Genomic DNA, 19,887 nt, shown 5'->3' with positions numbered 1-19,887 from the left:
AACTTATATTCACGACTCTGTCATTTTAAATGAATACAGGTATAAAGAAGCATGCAATTAATAAAACCAAACAGAAACCCTTACAGAAAAAAGAGAGTGGAATTCTACTGATAGCTGTCCAAGTGTACAATGGTTACCTTCCATTCAAAACTAAACCAACAATCTGAAATAGATGTTTAAGTTAATTAGAGCCCATAGTAATAATCCCTCTTAAGTTCTGATTTCTACATTGGAGCCAGTCTTTTTAAATTCAGTACCTTATGCTTTGCAGCCACTAGCCACATGTGACTGTAAAAAACCAATAACTTAGCAAAAAAATACAAAGATTTTGCTGTTAGTACTTCTTGCCATGTATTTTCTGCATTAACTTCTAGTTCATGCAGTTTGGGTTTTGTCCATAAAGAACCCCTTTATGAAACTGGGAAAACTACTGTCATCTCTTGAAAGAGATCATACTTGGACTGCATCAACCAGCCAAGGACTAATCACAGCTTCCATGAAAATAACTTTCTTTGTTTTGGGGCACCTTTCCTCTCTGTGTCTTTCTCTTCCTCTTGCCAGAACGACTCAGAGATTTTCATTAGGTTTGGATATCAAAACTTTAAGATTCTCTTTGTCATCTAAACTCAGAACTCCAGGATGGGTTTATGTTCCCTAGCACTTAGAACAGAATAAGCACCAGGCCAGGAGTAAAGCGCTAACCAGTACCTGTGGCAGTACCTGGTGTCAGTAAATGGGTAGCAAATATATTCATTAAAAGCTTTTCATCAGAACATACAGTACTAGGTCTTGTGCCTTTATATTCAAAGAGAGTTATGTAGCTGCTAGAAGACATGGAGTGAAACTAGCTACAACTAAATATTTCTAAAGTAGAATAAAAATGCTAACGTGTGAACACACTTGTTGGAATTCAGTGCTTTTTAGTGTTGCAGTTAATGGTAAGTATGTAATTCAGGTTAGTTTGAGGTTTTACTCACTTTTTAAGAATAATTATTCAGAAAATTGATAAGGACTTAACCTGAACTAAGCATATTTCAAACAGAAGTATACTGACCCTCTTTTAAAGGAGTACAGCATGCACAAACGTTTTTAAAATCCATGTCAGTGAGTTCTGCTGATTATAGCTTTCCTTCCACAACTTGTGGTGGTACCAGGATTGAATGCCATCTGGTGTGACTTGCCCACCACTTCAAAAGTTCTGTGTATTTAAACATTTTAAATTGAAAGATAGGACTAATATCACACTGGGTTAAAAACAGATATTAAGATAGCTGGTAATATAAAGTCAGTCCTTGCTGCTATACCACTGTAACATTTCTGATGATAAATAGCATTTCGCTTTTATTTGGTTTTCATCACTGATAGGCAGTGGATGGCCTGCTACCTCCCAAGATAAATAATAATTATCAGTGGTTCCCCTTTTACTCCCGTTTCATACCGGAGAGGACAGTGGCAAGGAAAATAAGCCATCTTGTATCATTGACTAAGGGAAGAGGAGACATTTGGGTGATTTTAATTGTAGGCATCAATAAGGATCGCTAATTATTCTCAATATGGGATAGATGAGGTCAGCTTATTACCTTTTTTTTGGTTAAAAAAAAGAGTGTTAAAAAGTTAGATAATACATGCAAGTGTGTTGTCATGCGAGTGTTTAAGGCAGAAAAATTACTTAGAACCAAATGACTTACTACACAAGGACTTGCATAAACACTGAAATAGAAATTCACAAAGGAATTTGTTCAAATCTATTTCAGGGAGAGTGGGGTCCTTCACCCTGGTTGAGGGCAGTGCTTGTCCAATAGAACTTTCTGTGGTATTGAAAACGCCACTGGCCAGTTTGGTAGCCACTAGTCACATGTATCTATAAATACTTTCAGAGTGGCTAGTGTGACTGAAGAACTGATATTTTTATTTTGTTTTAATTAAATTTGAATAGCTACATGTGGCTATTAGCTACAAAATGGAACAGGGCAAGTACAGAGTAAGAAGAAAAAGATGAAATATGATAATATTAAAATGAGAACCAACAAGTTAGACCAAATATATTTTCATGTTTCTGAAACATCTCTATATTGAGTGACTAGTAGCATTTGATAGATGTATGTCCCATGACATGAGATTGTTTATATTTTCTTCTTTTGTAGCTTGCTCCTTTAATTATGCTAATAGAAAAATCTAGAAAAATACAGCTCCAAAGCTGCAGTAGTGCTTGTGGAGCATCAGTGAAGTCCTCTCATCTTAGTTCAGACTCTGATCTATCAGACTTTCTGAAACTCAGGTGTTTGTTTCCACCCCATCGCCTTTTTCTGGGTCTTTAATCACTTCTGCAGCAGTCCTCCAGAGAGAAGATTGGTAGTAACTCATATCCCTTTGGTATCAAGAGCTGGTATTTACTAAACTAGTTGGTTAATAGTTTTCATTATCTAGAATTGGGGATTTACTGCCTTTGAGGCAACAAATTGTACTAATTCTCATGTGAGTTTCCTTTCCTCCTCTTCAAGGTGACACTCAAAAGAATTAAAACACACTGACTGTCCTTTTATCCCAGCCTTTGTGTCACAGAAGGCAGATAACCAGAATTATATGATAAGTTTCTTCATATTGATGAGGTTGTAACAGTTAAAGAGATGGTGTGTACCTCACTGATTTGCAACTTTTACAAAGTTTAAATTGAGAGCAAGCAAAAATTAAAAAAAAAACAGAAGAAATAGTTATACTCATATTCTGTATCTGTAAACCCACTCATTTCCTTGTTAAAAATCCTGCAGCCATATTATCTTGCAGTTTTTACTATAAACAGACTTGAAGCTAAATTTGAGAACTCTGGCAAACTTGACATTATCTTGCCCTGTAGTAAGAACTGTGCTCTGTGTACAGAAAATAAATGTTACACCAAAAAGCTTGACTGATGATGAGAACCATTGCTTTGTTTTCTTCTGGAGGTTAGCATTTTGTTTAGTGGGATGACACTTCAGTGTCCTAATATCTGTTCTCCATGTCTCCTAGAAGACTGTAACTACAGCTTCTATGATTACCACAAAGACACTACCTCTCGTCTTGAAAGCAGCAACTGCGACCATGCCTGCCTCTGTTGTGGGCCAGAGACCTACCATTGCTATGGTGACCGCCATCAACAGTCAGAAGGCTGTGCTCAGCACTGATGTGCAGAACACACCAGTCAACCTCCAGACGTCTAGTAAGGTCACTGGGCCTGGGGCAGAGGCTGTCCAAATTGTGGCAAAAAACACAGTCACTCTGGTAAGCCAGCAGCTGCTACTCATGTGTGCCCACATGAGAGGGTTCAGGATATGCATTTGTTGAGTTATATCCATGTTACGCTCCTGCTGGATTTTTCAGTCTCCATCAGTCTTCTGCCATACCAAACTCACCCTTTGGGGCTGACAAGGGAAAATGGCATTCCTACTATCTATAGGGGCTTCCCTGGTGGCTCAGACAGTAAAGAATATACTTGCAATGCAGAAGACCTGGGTTCAGTCCCTGGGTTGGGAAGATGCCCTGAGGAGGGCCTGGCAACCCACTCTAGTATTTGAGGCTTCCCTGGTGGCTCAGACAGTAAAGAGTCTGCAGTGCGGGAAGCCCAGGTTCAATCCCTGGGTTGGGCAGATCCCGTGGAGAAGGAAATGGAAACCCACTCTAGTATTCTTGCCTGGAAAATCCCATGAACTGAGGAGCCTGGCAGCCTACAGTTAGTAGGGTTGTGAAGAGTCAGACATGACTGAGCAACTAACACACACATACTATCTAAATAACTGCAGAGGTGTCCTGACACCAAGGATGGCCAAAATATGACTTGACTTAAAGGGGAAAAATGCCCTTCACAGAGGCATTTACGTGGCTTCACGTATCTCTCCCTCTGTCCTGTCCAGTCCTCCCTGTGAAACTTGGGTGCACTGGTGCTACACTGCTGATTCAGGGGAGAGGCCCTGCTCCATTTTTTTAGTTCACTCTTCCTTGAAATTGCACCCAGGAAGTGCTGGGAGTTAGTTGGGGCACTTTAAAAATGTTTAAGACACACAAATAACAGTGTCCGTTCCAAGGTCCATCAGAAAAAAACGACCTCTGGAAGGAAGAAGTTCTTGAACAAAAATTGTCTAAAAACCAGTCTAAAAACCGTCTAAAAACCAGTGTTTTCAGAATATATCCAGATTGCAGTTTAAAGGTCTGTTCTTAAAGTGGACACTAAGGGCTATTGGTGGCTTTCGAATAATGACCAGTGGTGAGTAAAGCTAGAGGGCCTTAAAGGGAAGCTCTGCTTCTTACCCAGGAATCTTTAGGGAAGCAGTCAAATAACTCAGCCAGATGCTGAGAGTTAGAGAATTCTCTGTAGGAAGAAAGCCATTCACTGTTAGGTAAAACTCTTATATTAGGAAAAAGCCCATCTGTCCAGGCTGCAAATTTGATTTTACTTTGGAATCAGTTTTGACTTTTAAAATACATAAGTGCAAGAGTTCTTGAATGTCAGAGGAAATCGTCTAAGATTGCTGAGTCTGTTATGTTCTACATTAGAGGTATAAGGAAACAAATGTGATTGGTTCACTTTATGGGGCAGAGCATGCAAGCAGGAGAGTAAGAAAGTTTCTTAAGGTGATGTTAATTCAGATGGTTAATTCTCCAATGAAAGCTTGTAGAAAATATTGTCTGGTCGAGAGAATAGTGACGCTGAAAATCCTTTAAGGATACTGAGCTTTAGCACTATTTACAATAGCCAGGATGGCGGAAGCAGCCTAAATGTCCACCGACATCTGAATGGATAAAGTTGTGGTACATGTATGCAGTAGAATGTTACTCAGCCATAAAAAGAACCAAAATTGAGTCATCTGTAGTGATGTGGATGGGCCAAGTAAGTCAGAAAGAGAAAAGTATCACATATTAACACATATATTTGGAATCTAGAGAAATAGTACAAGTGAATGTGTTTACAGGGTAGGGATGAGACACAGATGCAGAGACTGGACATGTGGCTGTGGGAAGGGGAGGGTGGGGCGACTCGGAAGAGTAGCAGTGACATGCATACACGACCGTGTATAGGACAGAGAGCCAGTGGGAGGCTGCGCACAGCACCGGGGGCTCAGCTTGGTGCTCGGTGATGACCTTGCGGGGTGGGAGGGGTACTCGGGAGGGGATGTGTGTATCTATAGCTGATTCAATTTGTTGTATAGCAGAAACTAACACACATTGTAAAGCAATTATACTCTTTAAAAAAGAAAAGGATGCCTAGCTTTTATTTTATATTAAATAATTATTTTCTTCTCTGATTTGTCTTTCTCATGTTTTTTAGCAGGTTCAGGCAACACCTCCTCAGCCCATCAAAGTACCACAGTTTATCCCCCCTCCTAGACTCACTCCACGTCCAAACTTTCTTCCGCAGGTGAGTAAATCAGTGACAAGCCCAGTGATGGGTTAGGTGAGACAAGAATCCTTGTGGACCCTTTCGAAGCAGCCTATAATGTACTTGTCAATTCAACTGTATTCAGATCCCACTTAGCAAGAGATTCTAGCTGCAGATCCCTATACCATGAAGAAGCCTTTTTTTTTTTCTCTCTCTCTCTCTTTTTGGCTGCACAGCATGTGGGATCTTAGTTCCCTGACCAGGATTCGAACCCATGCCCACTGCAGTGGAAGTTCGGAGTCTTAACCACTGGACCACCAGGGAAGTCCCTCAGAAGAAGCTTATGTTGTCATCAGGGCGTTTTTTTTTTTTTAGCAATGACAAAAGACTGTAGCAGAGGGATGTATGGAAAGGGAAATTGTCCTAAGTCTAAGTTTAAAATAAGATAGCACCATTTTCAACCTTATGACATTGACTTACTGGAAGAACTTAGCCAGAACTGCCTGTCAGTGGGGAAGGAATGCAGTTGTCACTTCTTTCCCCCGCTGCTGAACCCCATATGCTGAGGAGAGTAGGGAGGTGACAGTAGCAACCCAACTAGGAGAAAGCATTCTGTTCCCTGGGAAGAGATGGCACTGAGCATTACACTGAAACCCAAAGTCTCGCTAATCAAGACTTAGACTAGGGAGCTACTAGGGACCCCAGACCCAAGCAGCTCTGCCCATATTCTCATGAGAGCACTCTTTTCAGCAACTGGGCTGAGCTCACCATTCTCATGACAGACTACCAGGGTTGTCCCAGTGTGGGTTTTGACAGGGAGTTGCCTTGTGTGGTAGAAAGACTGGGTATTCTTATCTGAGGCCTCAGCTTTCAGACAAAGAAAGAAGGGGAAGGAAGTGTGTGGTCAGTAGCCATTAGTAATTTCTGAATTGCCTTGGGGAGGGGGATGGGCAGTGCTCACATGAGATAAATCAGTAATTTATCAGGTAAATCCTTAATGCTATAGGTATCAAAAGGGCCCTAAGAACTATGGATATGAGGGTTTCAAGATAGTTCTCAGCCTCATGCAGCTTCCAACACATGTACGGCCGTCACTGTGTCCACTGATGCTTTCAAACTGTGGTGCTGGAGAAGACTTCTGAGAGACCCTTGGACAGCAAGGAGATCAAGTTAGCCAATCCTAAAGGAAATCAACCCTGAATATTCATTGAAAGGACTGATGCTACAGCTGAAGCTCCCATACTTTGGTCACCTGATACGAAGAGCCAGCTTACTGGAAAAGACCCTGATGCTGGGAAATATTGAGGGCAGGAGGAGAAGAGGGTGACAGAAGATGAGATGGTTGGATGGCATCACTGACTCAGTGGACATGAGTCTGAGCAAGCTTCAGGAGATGGGAAGCCTGGTGTGCTGCAGTCCATGGGGTTGCAAAGAATTGGATACAACTTAGCTACTGTACAATTGTTGGAAGTACCATATAGTCTGAGAACACATGAGAAGGACACCCAGCTCATCCTTGGAGTATTCCAGGAAGTTTTCTTGAAGAGTTGACATTCAATCTTAGACCTAAAGTCCTAATGATGTTAATTTGACATAGTTATAGAGGAGTAATAAAAGGGCAGAAAGAGGAACATGTATGCAAGTTCACAGTGGCGAGAGACTCGTAGGCTTAAGGAACCAAAGGAAATTTGATGTGGCTGAGCGTGTGGCCCACACAGCTGACTCAGGCTAGAGTAAGAGGTGGGGATGGAGAAGCCCATGGGCCAGTGCCTTTGGAACCTTGGATGCTGTATAGGAATTGGGCCTTACCCAGGAACAGTGAGGATCCATTAAATTATTCTCAAACAAGTGCTTGGCATGATTATATTTTTGTTTTAGAAAATTCCCCCTTAACACTGTGTAGAGAATAGATTGGTGATTGTCTAGACTGGGGCAGGAAAAACCATTAGGACAGTGTCAACAATGACAATAGCTAATATTTAGAGAATCTTACTGTATGCCACTTATTGTAGTAGGCATTTTACATGGGTTATCTGTTTTAATTCTCACAACAACTCTGTGAAAGTAGGTGGTGGTTTTGTTTTTTTTTTAGATAAGAATCTAAGGTTTAGTCTGTTTTTCAAAGGGTGGGTCATGACCTTTTAGTAGACTGTGAAATCAATTTGGTGGACTGTAACCAGAGTTTTTAAGTAAATGAAGAAAACAGAAAGGAAATGTTAAGAGTATGTTGCACCTAAGTATTATTTCATGAGGTTTTTTTAAACATAGATGTATAGGTAAATGTCTAGGTATAGATAAATGTCCATGTTTACAGTGAAAAACATATTTCCTGTTATGTATCTGCAGCACACGCTATAGGGTTGTCTTAAATGCAGCTAAGTATTCAGACTCACAAGACTATTAAAGGCCACTCTCTGCACCAGTCCACTTGAAATGATATAGGACCAAAACTAGCGCTTGCCAGCAAGATAGCATCAGACATTTTTCTTCAGTAGGAGTCCCTACAGGCGTCCGTACAACAGTCTCTGGCTGTCCAGGGACTGCTCAGGTACAGGCAGATGAGGTCTTCATCAGGACAGTGGGAGAGCCTGGCACAGAAGCCTTATGCCTTTCAAGAGCCCAGTGTATCTTGAACAGCAACAATTCATAGGTGTGGCTTTCAAGGTCCCCGCAGTGGACATGCCCAGTTACAAGAGTCACCCCATTTTAGGAAACCCAAAGCATGGTGTCTGATCTTTTTTTTCAAAAGTGTTTATAGCAAATTTCTATCTTTGCTTTTTGCAAGTAATGGAAATAGTAGATTAGATTTAGCAACAAGAGGTCATTTTTACCATAAGCAGTGTTCCAGCTAACATAGTTGGCATTCTTCTGTTATCAGGCTTCCGAGGGTATACAGCTAGAGTTAACTGAAGGTCAAATTCTTATGTATAAGGAGAAAGGATTTTGCCTCCAGGTCACAATTTAGAAAGTTTAAAAAATACTGGCTTAGAGAGATCAGGTATGTTACTTAGGTTACACAGCTAACTAGTAAGTGGTAGAACCAGGCAAGGATAATCCCATGTTTTTAATCACAGTTTTCTGCCACTGTTTCAGTAAAATGACACAGCTAGAGTAGTGGCAGTGAGGATAGGAAAGTGGACATGTTTGAGAAGGGATTTAGGAAGCAGAGGCAGAGTGGAAGCATTAGGAATGATTCTGAAGTGTTTTTTTTTTTTTTTTCCTAGTAAGAAAGGGACATTTACTGAGGTAATGATTATAAGAAAAAAGGATTGGAAGAAGTTGAAAAGTTTTAGACATGTTGATTTTGAACTTCTTGTGAAATTTCCAAGTAGAGATGTATAACAGAGAGATGAACAAATGATTCTGAAGTTCAGGAAATGCCTGGTCCTAAGATCCAAGTGTGGAAGTCTTCAGTATGTAGATAGTAATTGTAGCCATAGGATGCGTGAGAATTCCCAGGAGTGAGGACATTGGGAAGTAAAGGGGTTCCAGGACAAAACCCTGATAAATAGTTATATTTTGGATTGAGCAGAGGCAGAGGAAGCCCCAAGGGAGACCTAGAGAAGGACTGGCTGAGAACGGGGAGTTAGAGGACCAGAGATGAAGCTGTGGGCGTGAAGAAGGTTAGGATGCGAGTTCAGGGCGCTGGCAGTGTGATTGCCATCGCTAGGCACAAGTTCTGGGTGGGACCAGTCTCTGAATTAGGCATCTGACCTTAGCCTGAAGAGGTAGCATGGTATAGGAGAGGGAGCTATGGTTTGGAATCAGAAAATCTACATTCTAGGATAGCATCTGGATCTTCTTAAGAGCTGATGTATCTCTGTAATATTACATATCCTGAGATCTATAGAATTGATAATTCTAAAGTGGCTATCAATAAATATTTGTACTGAATACCGTTTCACATATATAGTGTAGAAGGTCTGGCAGTGTCTAAAGGTTATAGGACTTGAGAAGTTTAAGTAATACGATAATTGTTCTTTCTTTCTCCATAGGTTCGACCCAAGCCTGTGGCCCAGAATAACATTCCTATTGCCCCAGCACCTCCTCCCATGCTTGCAGCTCCTCAGCTTATCCAGAGGCCCGTCATGTTGACCAAGTTCACCCCCACGACCCTCCCTACCTCCCAGAATTCTATCCACCCCGTCCGTGTCGTCAATGGGCAGACTGCAACCATAGCCAAAACGTTCCCCATGGCCCAGCTCACCAGCATTGTGATAGCTACTCCAGGGACCAGACTCGCTGGACCTCAGACTGTACAGCTTAGCAAGCCAAGCCTTGAAAAACAGGTACAGGCACAGTATGCACCTGCTTTGGGCAGTAGCTTTGCCATTGAGGCTGGGCAGCCTGTGAGGGGTCTTGATCTTCTCAAAGGCTCTTTATCTCAGCACCATTGTTAGTTGCTTATCAGGAGATAATTTATCCACAGTACAAAAGGGCCATTCTTACTGAAGAAAGTTGGGGTTGCTTTACCCACCATCTCCTTGTGGGTGGATTCTATTCTTGTGTGAGTGAGCTCCCCCTGCTGGTTCAGAAGCAGAAATTCACAGATGAGTTCTGCTGCCCTCAGTCAGGAAGCACAGATAAGGAGTAAACAGAAAATGCCGTGTTTCTTTCAGCCCAGTGAGAATCCAGATGAGGATATCACTATAAAAGTCAGGAAGAATAAACAAAGCAAGGAAAAGAATTTCATTACAAAGATTTTCCCTGTCTCTTACAGACAATGAGGAACCAATGGAAAATTAAGATTTCTAAAATGTGTTCTTTTAACTCTAGAGGTTACAGACATTTTAGCTCAAATAGTGAAGCCTTTCATTTATATTTCTAAAATCAGATTTTCTGTTAGAAATGCAAGTCTGTAGAACTAAACCTCCAAGAATACATAAGGGTTCTATGACAGAAAGACTTCTGAAACCAAGAAGAAGGATTTATAGGCAGTCACCATACTCCATTTAAAGAAAAACCAATGACAAGAGAGAATTTTGCAAAGAAAAGCTCTTTTAAGAAGGTTGCTTTAAAAAGTCATTGACCTATTTCTAATTGCTCAGGCTTGAGTTCTCATTCATCTGAAAATAGTCTCTGGTGATCCTGAATCTTCTGCTTCTGGGTGGCTGACCATGATTCAGAGAGGCTGGCCAGATGGTGGGAAATGAGAAGGCTTCCTGCTGCCTTGGCTGCCTTGAACAGAGGAGCCTTATGCATGGAATACCGGCTTTCTCCCCAGGCAGCTCACAAGTGCTGCTAATCTGGCACTAAGAATCTGGGTACCACAATCTTATATTAGGAAATACAAGTGAAAACGTGTATCTATTCCTGGGGGGCCTACTCAAACCCTAGGAAATGCTTTGAGGAACATTTAGAGATAAATGATTTAACGTGCATTTTAGATCAGAAGTTTTCAAATTTATTATCAGCGAACTTCAGTATGAAATAAGGAAAGTAAGATGCCCAAGCTTAGGAGTTTGAGTGGAGTCATGTTTGTAGACCATCTGCCGTCATATCCTGTGCTGGCTCTCAGACCTCTGAGGAGCCTTAGAGTTAAGAAGAATGTGGTTTCAAAACATTATTTTAGAATGTTATTTCTCTTTGACCTCTTATTTGGTCAAGATATTTTTAGGAGACAAAAATCTTTTCCATTTCATTTCATGTTTACATTTCTTATTTTTTTCTGATTACAACGATGATACATATTCATTGTAAAAGAAAATCCAGACATTTACAGAGATACGTATGGTAGAAAGTGCATTTTCTTATGATCTGTGAAGAGAGTAAACTTCTCCCATAATTTTTTCCTTCTAAGTTGTTACTAGCAGTTTCGCGTCATATTCCTCCATATTTTCTTTTTAAAGCAAAAGGCAAAATCAGATTATATATTACTTTATAACTTGTTTTTTCCGTATTAGATCTTGAATATCTTGAATATCTTTTCCTCAGCCATACATATTGATAGAGCTCTTCATGTTAATTATAATTCCATAAATTAAAAAAACTTTTCCAGCAGTGAGTTCCATGGGCTCCCTTCTTGTTGATCTAATAAACAAAGGCCGTCATTGCTGTTCTAGTTTAGCAGACCACTTGGCATAGCAGTCTTAGAGGTTATCAAGCTCGGTCAGCGAGGATTCTCTTTAGACTCCATCCTCAGGATTATCTTCAGATCTTTCTAGTCTCCCCCTTTCTCTTCATATTTCATTTCCAGTATCTCATTTAGAGCTGTTTAAGAGATCTCGTAGATAGGCAATATGTAGCCACGGAAGTACCACTTACAGCCTACTCAGAGAGATACCCAAACCTGTATCCTAACATTCTGTATGTGACCAGGCTAGATAGGTTCCTTTCTGCTTTCTGCTCTTTTGTTTAGGATGATAGCAATCACTTAATAAAAATGTGTTGATTCCATGCCAGCTGTTACGTTACGTGTACGGACATGAGAGTTGGTAAGTTAAAGCCTGTGCCATCGCAAAACTCAGTCTCTAGAGCATTTGGGGAGGTGCTGTAACTCTGCCTTCATAGGAGGAAGCAGGGCAGGTCGGGTAGTTGCAAAGGCTTCCCTGTAGGGTAGGAAAGGAAAGAGGTGACATCAGCTGTAACAGCAGTTGTCTCACTTCTCCTCCCCCCGCCCCCATTAGGCATCTGCAACTTCTTATCCACCCCAGATGAAAGAGCCCTTGTCTTACCCCTTATTGGAAGCATATTACTCTGTGGCTGTGAGAAACTGAGTGGTAAAGTTTGAAGAGCTTTGAGGCTAGAAACATATTTAAGGCAGAAAAGTAGGTAAGGCCAGTTGGAGCCCCCACTCTGCTTCCTTTCATGTCTGTGTCCTCTCCAGCATTCTGTGAAATGGGGCTAAACGCCTGTGGATGCTAGAAAGTCATAAAGCACTTAAAGTCTGTTAGACTGTGCCTGGCACAGTTAGTTCCCAGGAATTAATGTTCATTTTTTATCCATGCCATCCCATCCCATCCTCTGCAACAAAGCCTTCTGTGTATTTCCCAAGGCTAGACTGCTGAAAAAAATCCCAGGTTCTATGGGAAAATTTGTCAGATTGCTACCCATTCCCCTACTTCCATTTATTATTTTATAAAGAAACCTACACAGTATCCTCTTTAAAAAAAAAAAAAAGTACTTCCAAGTTGAGAATATTATCCTATACATTATCTTCAAATCCCAGTCTTCCCTTTAAGGAAATTTGAGGTAGTGACTCTTTGCCCTCCAGTGGGGAAAACAGAGCCAAGTGACCAAAAGATGGATTTTGCTTTGCTCTCAATCAGAATTTTAACCTTGATTGGTGTAACGGTTTGGACATTTAAAACCTTTGTAGGTGTCTGACTTTGATTATTCATGCATCATGGCCTCAGAAGGTGAATTTGTAATTAAGAGGTATATGTGGCTAATTTAGTTCTAGTATTTTTCAGAGTTCTTGGTTTCTATCTTTTAAAACCAAAAAAGAACAAGATTTGCAAATTCGTACAGGTTCAAGTAGGAAATAAAAATAAATAACACAGATTGGGAGTAAACAAATGGATTTTTCTCCCCACTTTCAATGGGAACATGAATACAAGAGATATCCCAGTTGTATTCTTAATTTATCTTAGTAGGACCAGTGTGACAAAATTGACATTTTGGCCTTGGTGTCAAGAATAGAAAATAGAAAAGACTGCGGTAAACTGCAGAGTAATATACTCTGTCTCAAGGAGGCAGCTACTTTTTGACGGTAGCCAATTTTTATCATATGGAAAACTTCTCTAAGAAAAGCCAGAGGGCTTTTCTGGTGGCTCAGTGGTAAAGAATCTGCCTGCCAGTGCAGGAGACATGGGTTTGCTCCCTGATCTAGGGAGATCCCACACGCTGCCGAGCATCTAGGCCCATGTGCCACGACTGTGGGGCCTGCGCTGTAGAGCCTGGGAGCCACAGGAGAAGTTGGTGCGCTCTAGAGCCTGTTCTCTGCACAGGAAAAGCCACTGCAGTGAGAAGCCTGCACACTGCAATTAGAAAGGAGCCTCTGCTCGCCACAGCCAGAGGGAAGCCTGTGCAGCAACGAAGACTTAATGCAGCCAGAAATAAAAACCAGAAATCCAGATAGTTGGAGAGATTTTGAGATATACTTTTGTTCCTTGTGCTTTTTGGTGTCATAGGTAAGAAACCATTGTCACATCTAAGGTCACAAAGATTTAACCCTAATTTTTCTTCTAAGAGTTACATGGTTTTAGCTCTTATATGTCGGAGAAGGCAATGGCAACCCACTCCAGTACTCTTGTCTGGAAAACCCCATGGATGGAGGACCCTGGTAGGCTGCAGTCCATGGGGTCGCAAAGAGTTGGACACGACTGAAGCGACTTAGCAGCAGCAGCAGCAGCTCTTATACGTAGGTCAGTAATCCATTTTGACTTAAATTTTCCATATATAATGTGAAACAAGGGTCCATGTGGATACCCAGTTTTCCCAGCACTATTTTTTGAAGAAACTGTTCTCTCCCCATTTGAATGATCATCACATCATTATTGGAAATCTGTTGGCCATGGATGTATGGGTTTATTTCTGGACTACCAGTCCTCTTCTGTTGGCTTATATGTCTGTCCTTATGCTATTATCAACCACACTGTCTTAATTGCTGTAGTTTTGAAATTGGGAAGGATGAGTCCAACATTTTTCATTTTCAATATTGTTCTGGCTCTTCAGGAGTCCTTGTACATGAATTTGAGAATTTATCTTTTCCAATCTTTCTGCAAAAAAAAAAAAAAAGAGGGAGGGGCTATTGGACTTCTGATAGGAATTGGGTTAAATCTATAGATTGTATAGTATTGCTATCTTAATAACAATATTCAATCTTCCTATACTTGAACATGGGTGTCTTTCCATTTATTTAGGTTTTCTTTATTTCTTAGCAGTATTGTCTAGTTTTCATATACAAGTCTTTTACCTCCTAGGTTAAATTTATTCCTAGATATTTTATTCTTTTGGATGATATTGTAAATTGAGTTGTTTCCTTACTTACCTTTTAGGATTGTTCACTGCTATTATGAGTTACAGTGTGTTAGAAATACAGCTGATTTTTGCGATGATTTTGGATCTTGCAATTTTGTTGAATTCATTTATTAACTACAGTAGTTGCTTTGTGGATCTTCAGGATTTTATGTATGTAAGATCAGGTCTTCTGCAAATAGAGTTTTACATCTTTCTCTCCAGTTTGGATGCCTTGCATTTCTTTTCCTTGCCTTATTGCTCTGGCTAGAGTTTCCACTACATTATTCAATAGCAGTGGTGAAGGTGGGCATACTTCTCTTGTTCCTCATCTCAGAGGGAAAGCTTTCAGTATTTCACCAGTGAGTATGGTGCTAGCTGTGGTTTCACATAAGTGTCCTTTATAAAGCTGAGAAAATTCCCATCTCTTACTGGTTTTCTGAGTGTTTATATCATGAATGGGTATAGAGTTTTCACAGATGCTTTTTCTGCATTAACTGAGATGATCATATTGTTTTTCTTTGCCTTTGTTTATTAACATGGTATAGTACAATGATTTTTAAAAATAACTTCCATTCCTAAGATAAGTTCTACTTTATCATTGTGTATCATCCTTTTAATATACTGCTGGACTTGGTGTGCTAGTGTTTTATTGAGGATTTCTGCATCTATATTCATAATAGATAACCGTTTTGGGGGAAAGTTTGAGGAAGATTGGTGTTAGTTCTCTAAATGTTTGGTAGAATTCACCAGAGAAACTGTCTGTCCTGAACTTACTTTGTTGAGAGTATTTTGATTACTGTTTCAATCTCTTTAGTTGTATATTCTGTCGAGATTATCTGTTTGAGTCCATTTTGGTAATTTGTATCTTCATAAGAATTTATCCATTTCATCTATATTATCTGTTTTTGGCGTACAATTTTAAAAATTTTCTAAGTTCAAGTATAGTTGATTTACAGTGTAGTGATTCAGTTGCCATTCATCTTTGTATTCTTTTCCATTATGGTTCGTTGTAGGATATTGAATGTAGTTCTCTGTGCTGTACCGTAAGAACTTGTTGTTTATCCATCCTACATATAGGATGGATATATATCTGCTACCCCAGCCTCTCACCATCCCCTCTGCAAGGCCCTCCCCTTTGGCAGCCTATTGGTGTACAGTTGTTCAGTGTATTCTCTTATAATCCTTTTTATTTCTATAAGATTCATAGTAATGGCGCCGTTTTTATTTCTAATTTTCATTATTTGTGTCTTTTTTTGTCTTATCCTGTTTAACTAAAGACTTGTCATTTTGTTGATGTTTTCAAAGAATCGACTTTTGGTTTCATTAATTCTGTTATTTTTCTATTCTCCAATTCATTTATCTCCACTCTAATGTGGAGATAATTTTTACTATTTCCTTCCTTCCACTAGCTTTGGGTTTAGTTCTTCTTTAGTTCCTTAAGCTATAAATTTAGGTTATTGATTTGGAATGTTTTTTATTTTTTAATGTAGACCATTACAGCCATGAATTTCCCTCTAAGCAGTGCTTTCACTGTGTTTCATCAATTTGGGTGTGTACGATTATCATTTTCATTCTTCAGGGAGATAGAAAATTTCCGCAGTGATTTCTTATTTGTTCCACTGGTTGTTTAAGAGTATGTTGTTTAATTTCTACCTACTTAAAAATTTTCAGTATTGCTTTGTATCAAGTTCTGGCTTCTATTATCAGAAAAAATACTTCATATGATTTCAGTCTTTTAAAATTTATTAGGATTTGTTTTGTGTCCTGAAATATGGTCTGTCCTGAAGAGTGTTTCATGTGTACTTAAGAAGAATGTGTATTCTGTTGTTGTTGAGTAGGTTGTTTGTATGTCTCTTAGGTCTAGCTGGTTTACAGTGTTAAGTCCTCAATTTCCTTACTGATCTTCTTTGTACATGGTCTTTCCTTTATTTAAAGTGAGGTATTAAAGTCTTCAGTTATTATTATACAACTGTTTATTTCTCCCCTTCTGTTCTGTCAGTATATGCATCATATATTTTGAGACTCTGTTGTTTGGTGCCTATGTATTTGAAATTGCCATATCTTCTTGATGAATTGACTCTTTTGTCAATATATAATGACCTTTTTGTCTCTTATAACAATCTTGGACTTAAAGTGAGTTCAAGTGTCTGATATTAGGATAGCCGTCCCTATACTCTTTGACTGCTGTTTCCATGCAGTGTCTTTTTCCATTCTTTGATGGATACCTTTTTGTGTTTTTGTGTTACCTACATGTCTTACATCTTTTTGGACCAATGTGATTTAATTTGATTTGATCTCGGCTTAGCTTCAGTAGTGCACAAAAGCTCTGCTCACCGCCCCCCACAGCCGTTACGTTGTTATTGTCTCACATTACATCTTTATGTATTGTGTAGCCATGAATACATATTTAGAATTTCTGTTTATGCATTTCTCTTTTAAATCGTATAGGAAGCAAAAAGGAAAGCTACAAACCAAAGCTACAGTAATACTAGATTTTACATTAATCTATATAGTTACCTTTACTGAAGTTTTTGTTTTGGGGGAGGGGGTTTAATTTACTGTCTAGGGTTTTTTTTATTTCATCCTGAATAATCTAAAGGGAGTTCTTTTAGGATAGGCCTGCTCGCAATGAACTCCATTGGCTTTTTGCAGGAAATGGAGTTCTTGGTTGATAGTCTTTTTTCTTTCAGCACTTCATTCATTTATTATTGGCCACGCCACATGGCCTGTGGGATCTTAATTCCCTGACCAGAGATTGAACCCGTGGCCCTGCAGTGGAAGTGTGGAGTCTAACCACTTGACCACCAAGGAGGTCCTTTCAGCACTTTAGACATGTCATCCCATTGCCTTCTGGTCTCTGGTTTCTGACGAGAAACTGACTGTTAATCTTAGTGAGGACCCCTTACTAAGGGGTGATGCATCATTCTGCTCTTGCTGCTTTCAAGATTCTCTTTGGCTTTTGACAGTGTGATTGTGTTGTGTTTCAGTTTCAGTATAAGTCCTCTTTGAGTTTATCCTCCTTGGAGGTCATTGAGCTTCTTAGATGTATACAGGCGAACCTCGGAGATACCGTGGGTTCAGTTCCACACCACCACAATAAAGCAGATAAAGGTAGTCACGGGAATTTTTTGGTTTTTCAATGCATATCAAAGTTATGTTTATACTGTGGTCTACTGAGTGTGCAGTAGCATTATGTCCAAAAAAAATGCATATACCTTAATTTAAAAATGCTTTATTGGTAAAAATGTTGACCATCATCTGAGCCTTTAGCAAGTTATAATCTTCTATAGTAGTAGCATCAGAGATCACTGATCGCAAAACACTTTATTTATATTATTGATATAATAATAACAAAAACGTTTGAAAAATTGTGAGAATTACCAAGATGTGACATAGAGGCAGGATTGCCACAGACCTTCAGTTTGTAAAGAATGCAACATCTGCAAAATCCCATAACGTGAAGTGCAGCAAATAAAGCAGGGTTTGCCTGTAGATCCTGTATTTCATGAAATTTGGGAAGTTTGCAGCTGGTGCTTCTGTAAAGACCGTTTCTGTGTCTTTGTCTCTCCTTTCCCCTGGGAATTCTGACACATGTGTTGGTATGCTCGTAGTGTCTCACAGGCTTCTTAGGCTCGGTACATTTTTCTGCATTCGCTTTTGTGTCTGCTCCTGAGACTGGTTAATTTCAGTTGTCCTGTCTTCAGGTTCACTGATTATTTCTTTTGCCTAAACTCCTTTAGTGAATATTTCATTTCAACTATTTTTTAGTCACAGATTTCTATTTGCTGCTTTTAAATAATTTCTGTCTCTGTATTAATATTTTGTTTTTGGTAAGCTGTTGTTCCCCCGGGTTATTTTTTCGTTCTTTGCTATGGTTTGCTTTAGCTCTTTGAGCATATTTAAGACAGTGGGAGTCTGATGTCTGGACTTCTTGAAGGCCAGTGTCTTATTATTGTGTTTCCCCAGTGAAACAGCTATACTTTCCTGTTTATTTGTGTGCCTCCTAATTGTGAAGAACGTTCGCTTTTAAATTACAACGTGATAACTCTGGAAATTAGATTCTCCTCCTACCCCAGGGTTTATTGTTATTGATTGTTGAGAGCCTCTGTTGTTTTTCTGTGTAGTGCCTTTTCCAGACTATTTTTACAAATACTATTTCTTGTCATCTGTGGTTATTGAAATCTCTGGTCCTATTAGATTTACTTAAACAACTGGAGCCAAAAAGAAGAAAAAGGTAATAATAAGTAAATTAAAACAAAAACAGAAAATCCTCTCTTGGCCTTTGCTGATTGGCTTTGAGCAGGAGCATTCCTTCAGTGCTAAAGAGGCCACCTGTAACTGTCTTAGACTTCACCTCCTTCTTGGATAGAGCTCGAACATCAGCAGAGGTGCAAGCTTAGGGTTCTCTCAGCTCTTTTCTAAGGATGCATCTAGTCCCGGTAATGCTCTATGCACTCTGGATTCCTCAGTGTATGGGATAGCCATTTAAAGCCTTTACTCCTCTAAGAATCTTCCTCCTCAGCTTCCTTCTTCCTAGGCCGTTGAGTCTGTCTGCTGCATACTCCATCCAGCATCCTTGCACACATAACTACGAGTAGCTTATGTCTTTAGATGCTTTCATCAGATGGCACTTGGAAAGCCACTCCAGCCTTAGGCGGGCAAACAAAGGTCAACCTCTGTACCAGTCCTCAGGGTATTACCAGACAGGTCAGAATACAGAGCCACCCGTTGAAAACAAGGTCCAGCAAAACACACCAAGAGCACAGGCTGCCATCTCCAGAGCCTCTGCTGAGCTAGCGGATGGCTTTGTAGGCACAGAGGGAAAAATCGTTTATTAACAAAATCTAGCAGCTTCTCTGTTCAGTATGTGTCTCACTGGTTGTTCTCAGTTTTTTGTTAGATCCCAACATTTTAAAAAGTTGATTCTGTCTGTTTCTGTCAGCTTAATGTTTGTTTCAGTGAAAGGAATGATTATAAAACTCCCTGTCCGGCCATTTCTGTGATGTCACTCCCCTCCCCTAATGTTTTTTTTTTTTCTTGTAAGCAGTTTTAAACAACAAAAATTTATTATCCCACATGGTTCTTGAGGTCAGAAATCAGTTTGCCTCTCAGCTTGGTGGTCCTGGCTCAAGGTCCCTGACAAATTTGCATTCAGATTAGTTGGCCAGAACTGCAGTCATGTCAAGGCTCAAGTTGCCCTGTGGCATGTGGAATCTTCCTGGACCAAGGATTGAACCTGTGTGTCCTACATTGGCAGGCGGATTCTCTACCACTGAGCCACCAGGAAAGTCCCCCTTCCTGTTGTTGCATTTACTTTATCTTTATTTTCTTGGATGATTTTGGTATTCTTTATGTAACCTTGAGATAGCCGCACTCTTCTTACACGAGAGAAAATTTGAACCTTGGATAATTCCTTAGCGAAGAGGAATTGGTTTGATCTTCCCTGGAGGCATTACCACTACCTGCTTTATTCAGCCCTAGAGATGGAAATAAGAAACCCCAAGAGACTTCACACAGCCTTGGAGTAGAGCAGCAAACCCTTGTAATTGACCCCTTCTCCCTCCCCGATCAGACTC

General features: G+C 40.0%; 1 protein-coding gene across 50 annotated transcripts in view; it reads left to right on the top strand.

Moving 5' to 3' along the window:
• The window catches only part of PHF21A (PHD finger protein 21A), a 193,872-nt gene that overhangs the window by 150,773 nt on the left and 23,212 nt on the right, over positions 1-19,887 (top strand). For 22 of the 50 annotated variants that reach the window (XM_069555566.1, XM_069555564.1, XM_069555551.1 and 19 more), the window contains 3 exons: positions 3,007-3,258; positions 5,300-5,389; positions 9,346-9,639. In XM_069555566.1, the coding sequence (XP_069411667.1) occupies positions 3,007-3,258; positions 5,300-5,389; positions 9,346-9,639 (636 nt within the window). The remainder of the gene's footprint in view (positions 1-3,006; positions 3,259-5,299; positions 5,390-9,345; positions 9,640-19,887) is intronic. The other 28 variants (XM_069555578.1, XM_069555579.1, XM_069555560.1 and 25 more) reach the window with 3 other exon arrangements.

This window comes from Ovis canadensis, chromosome 15, assembly GCF_042477335.2.
Source record: "Ovis canadensis isolate MfBH-ARS-UI-01 breed Bighorn chromosome 15, ARS-UI_OviCan_v2, whole genome shotgun sequence".
Classification (NCBI taxonomy): Eukaryota; Metazoa; Chordata; class Mammalia; order Artiodactyla; family Bovidae; genus Ovis; species Ovis canadensis.
This window is presented reverse-complemented; position numbering and strand designations above follow the sequence as displayed.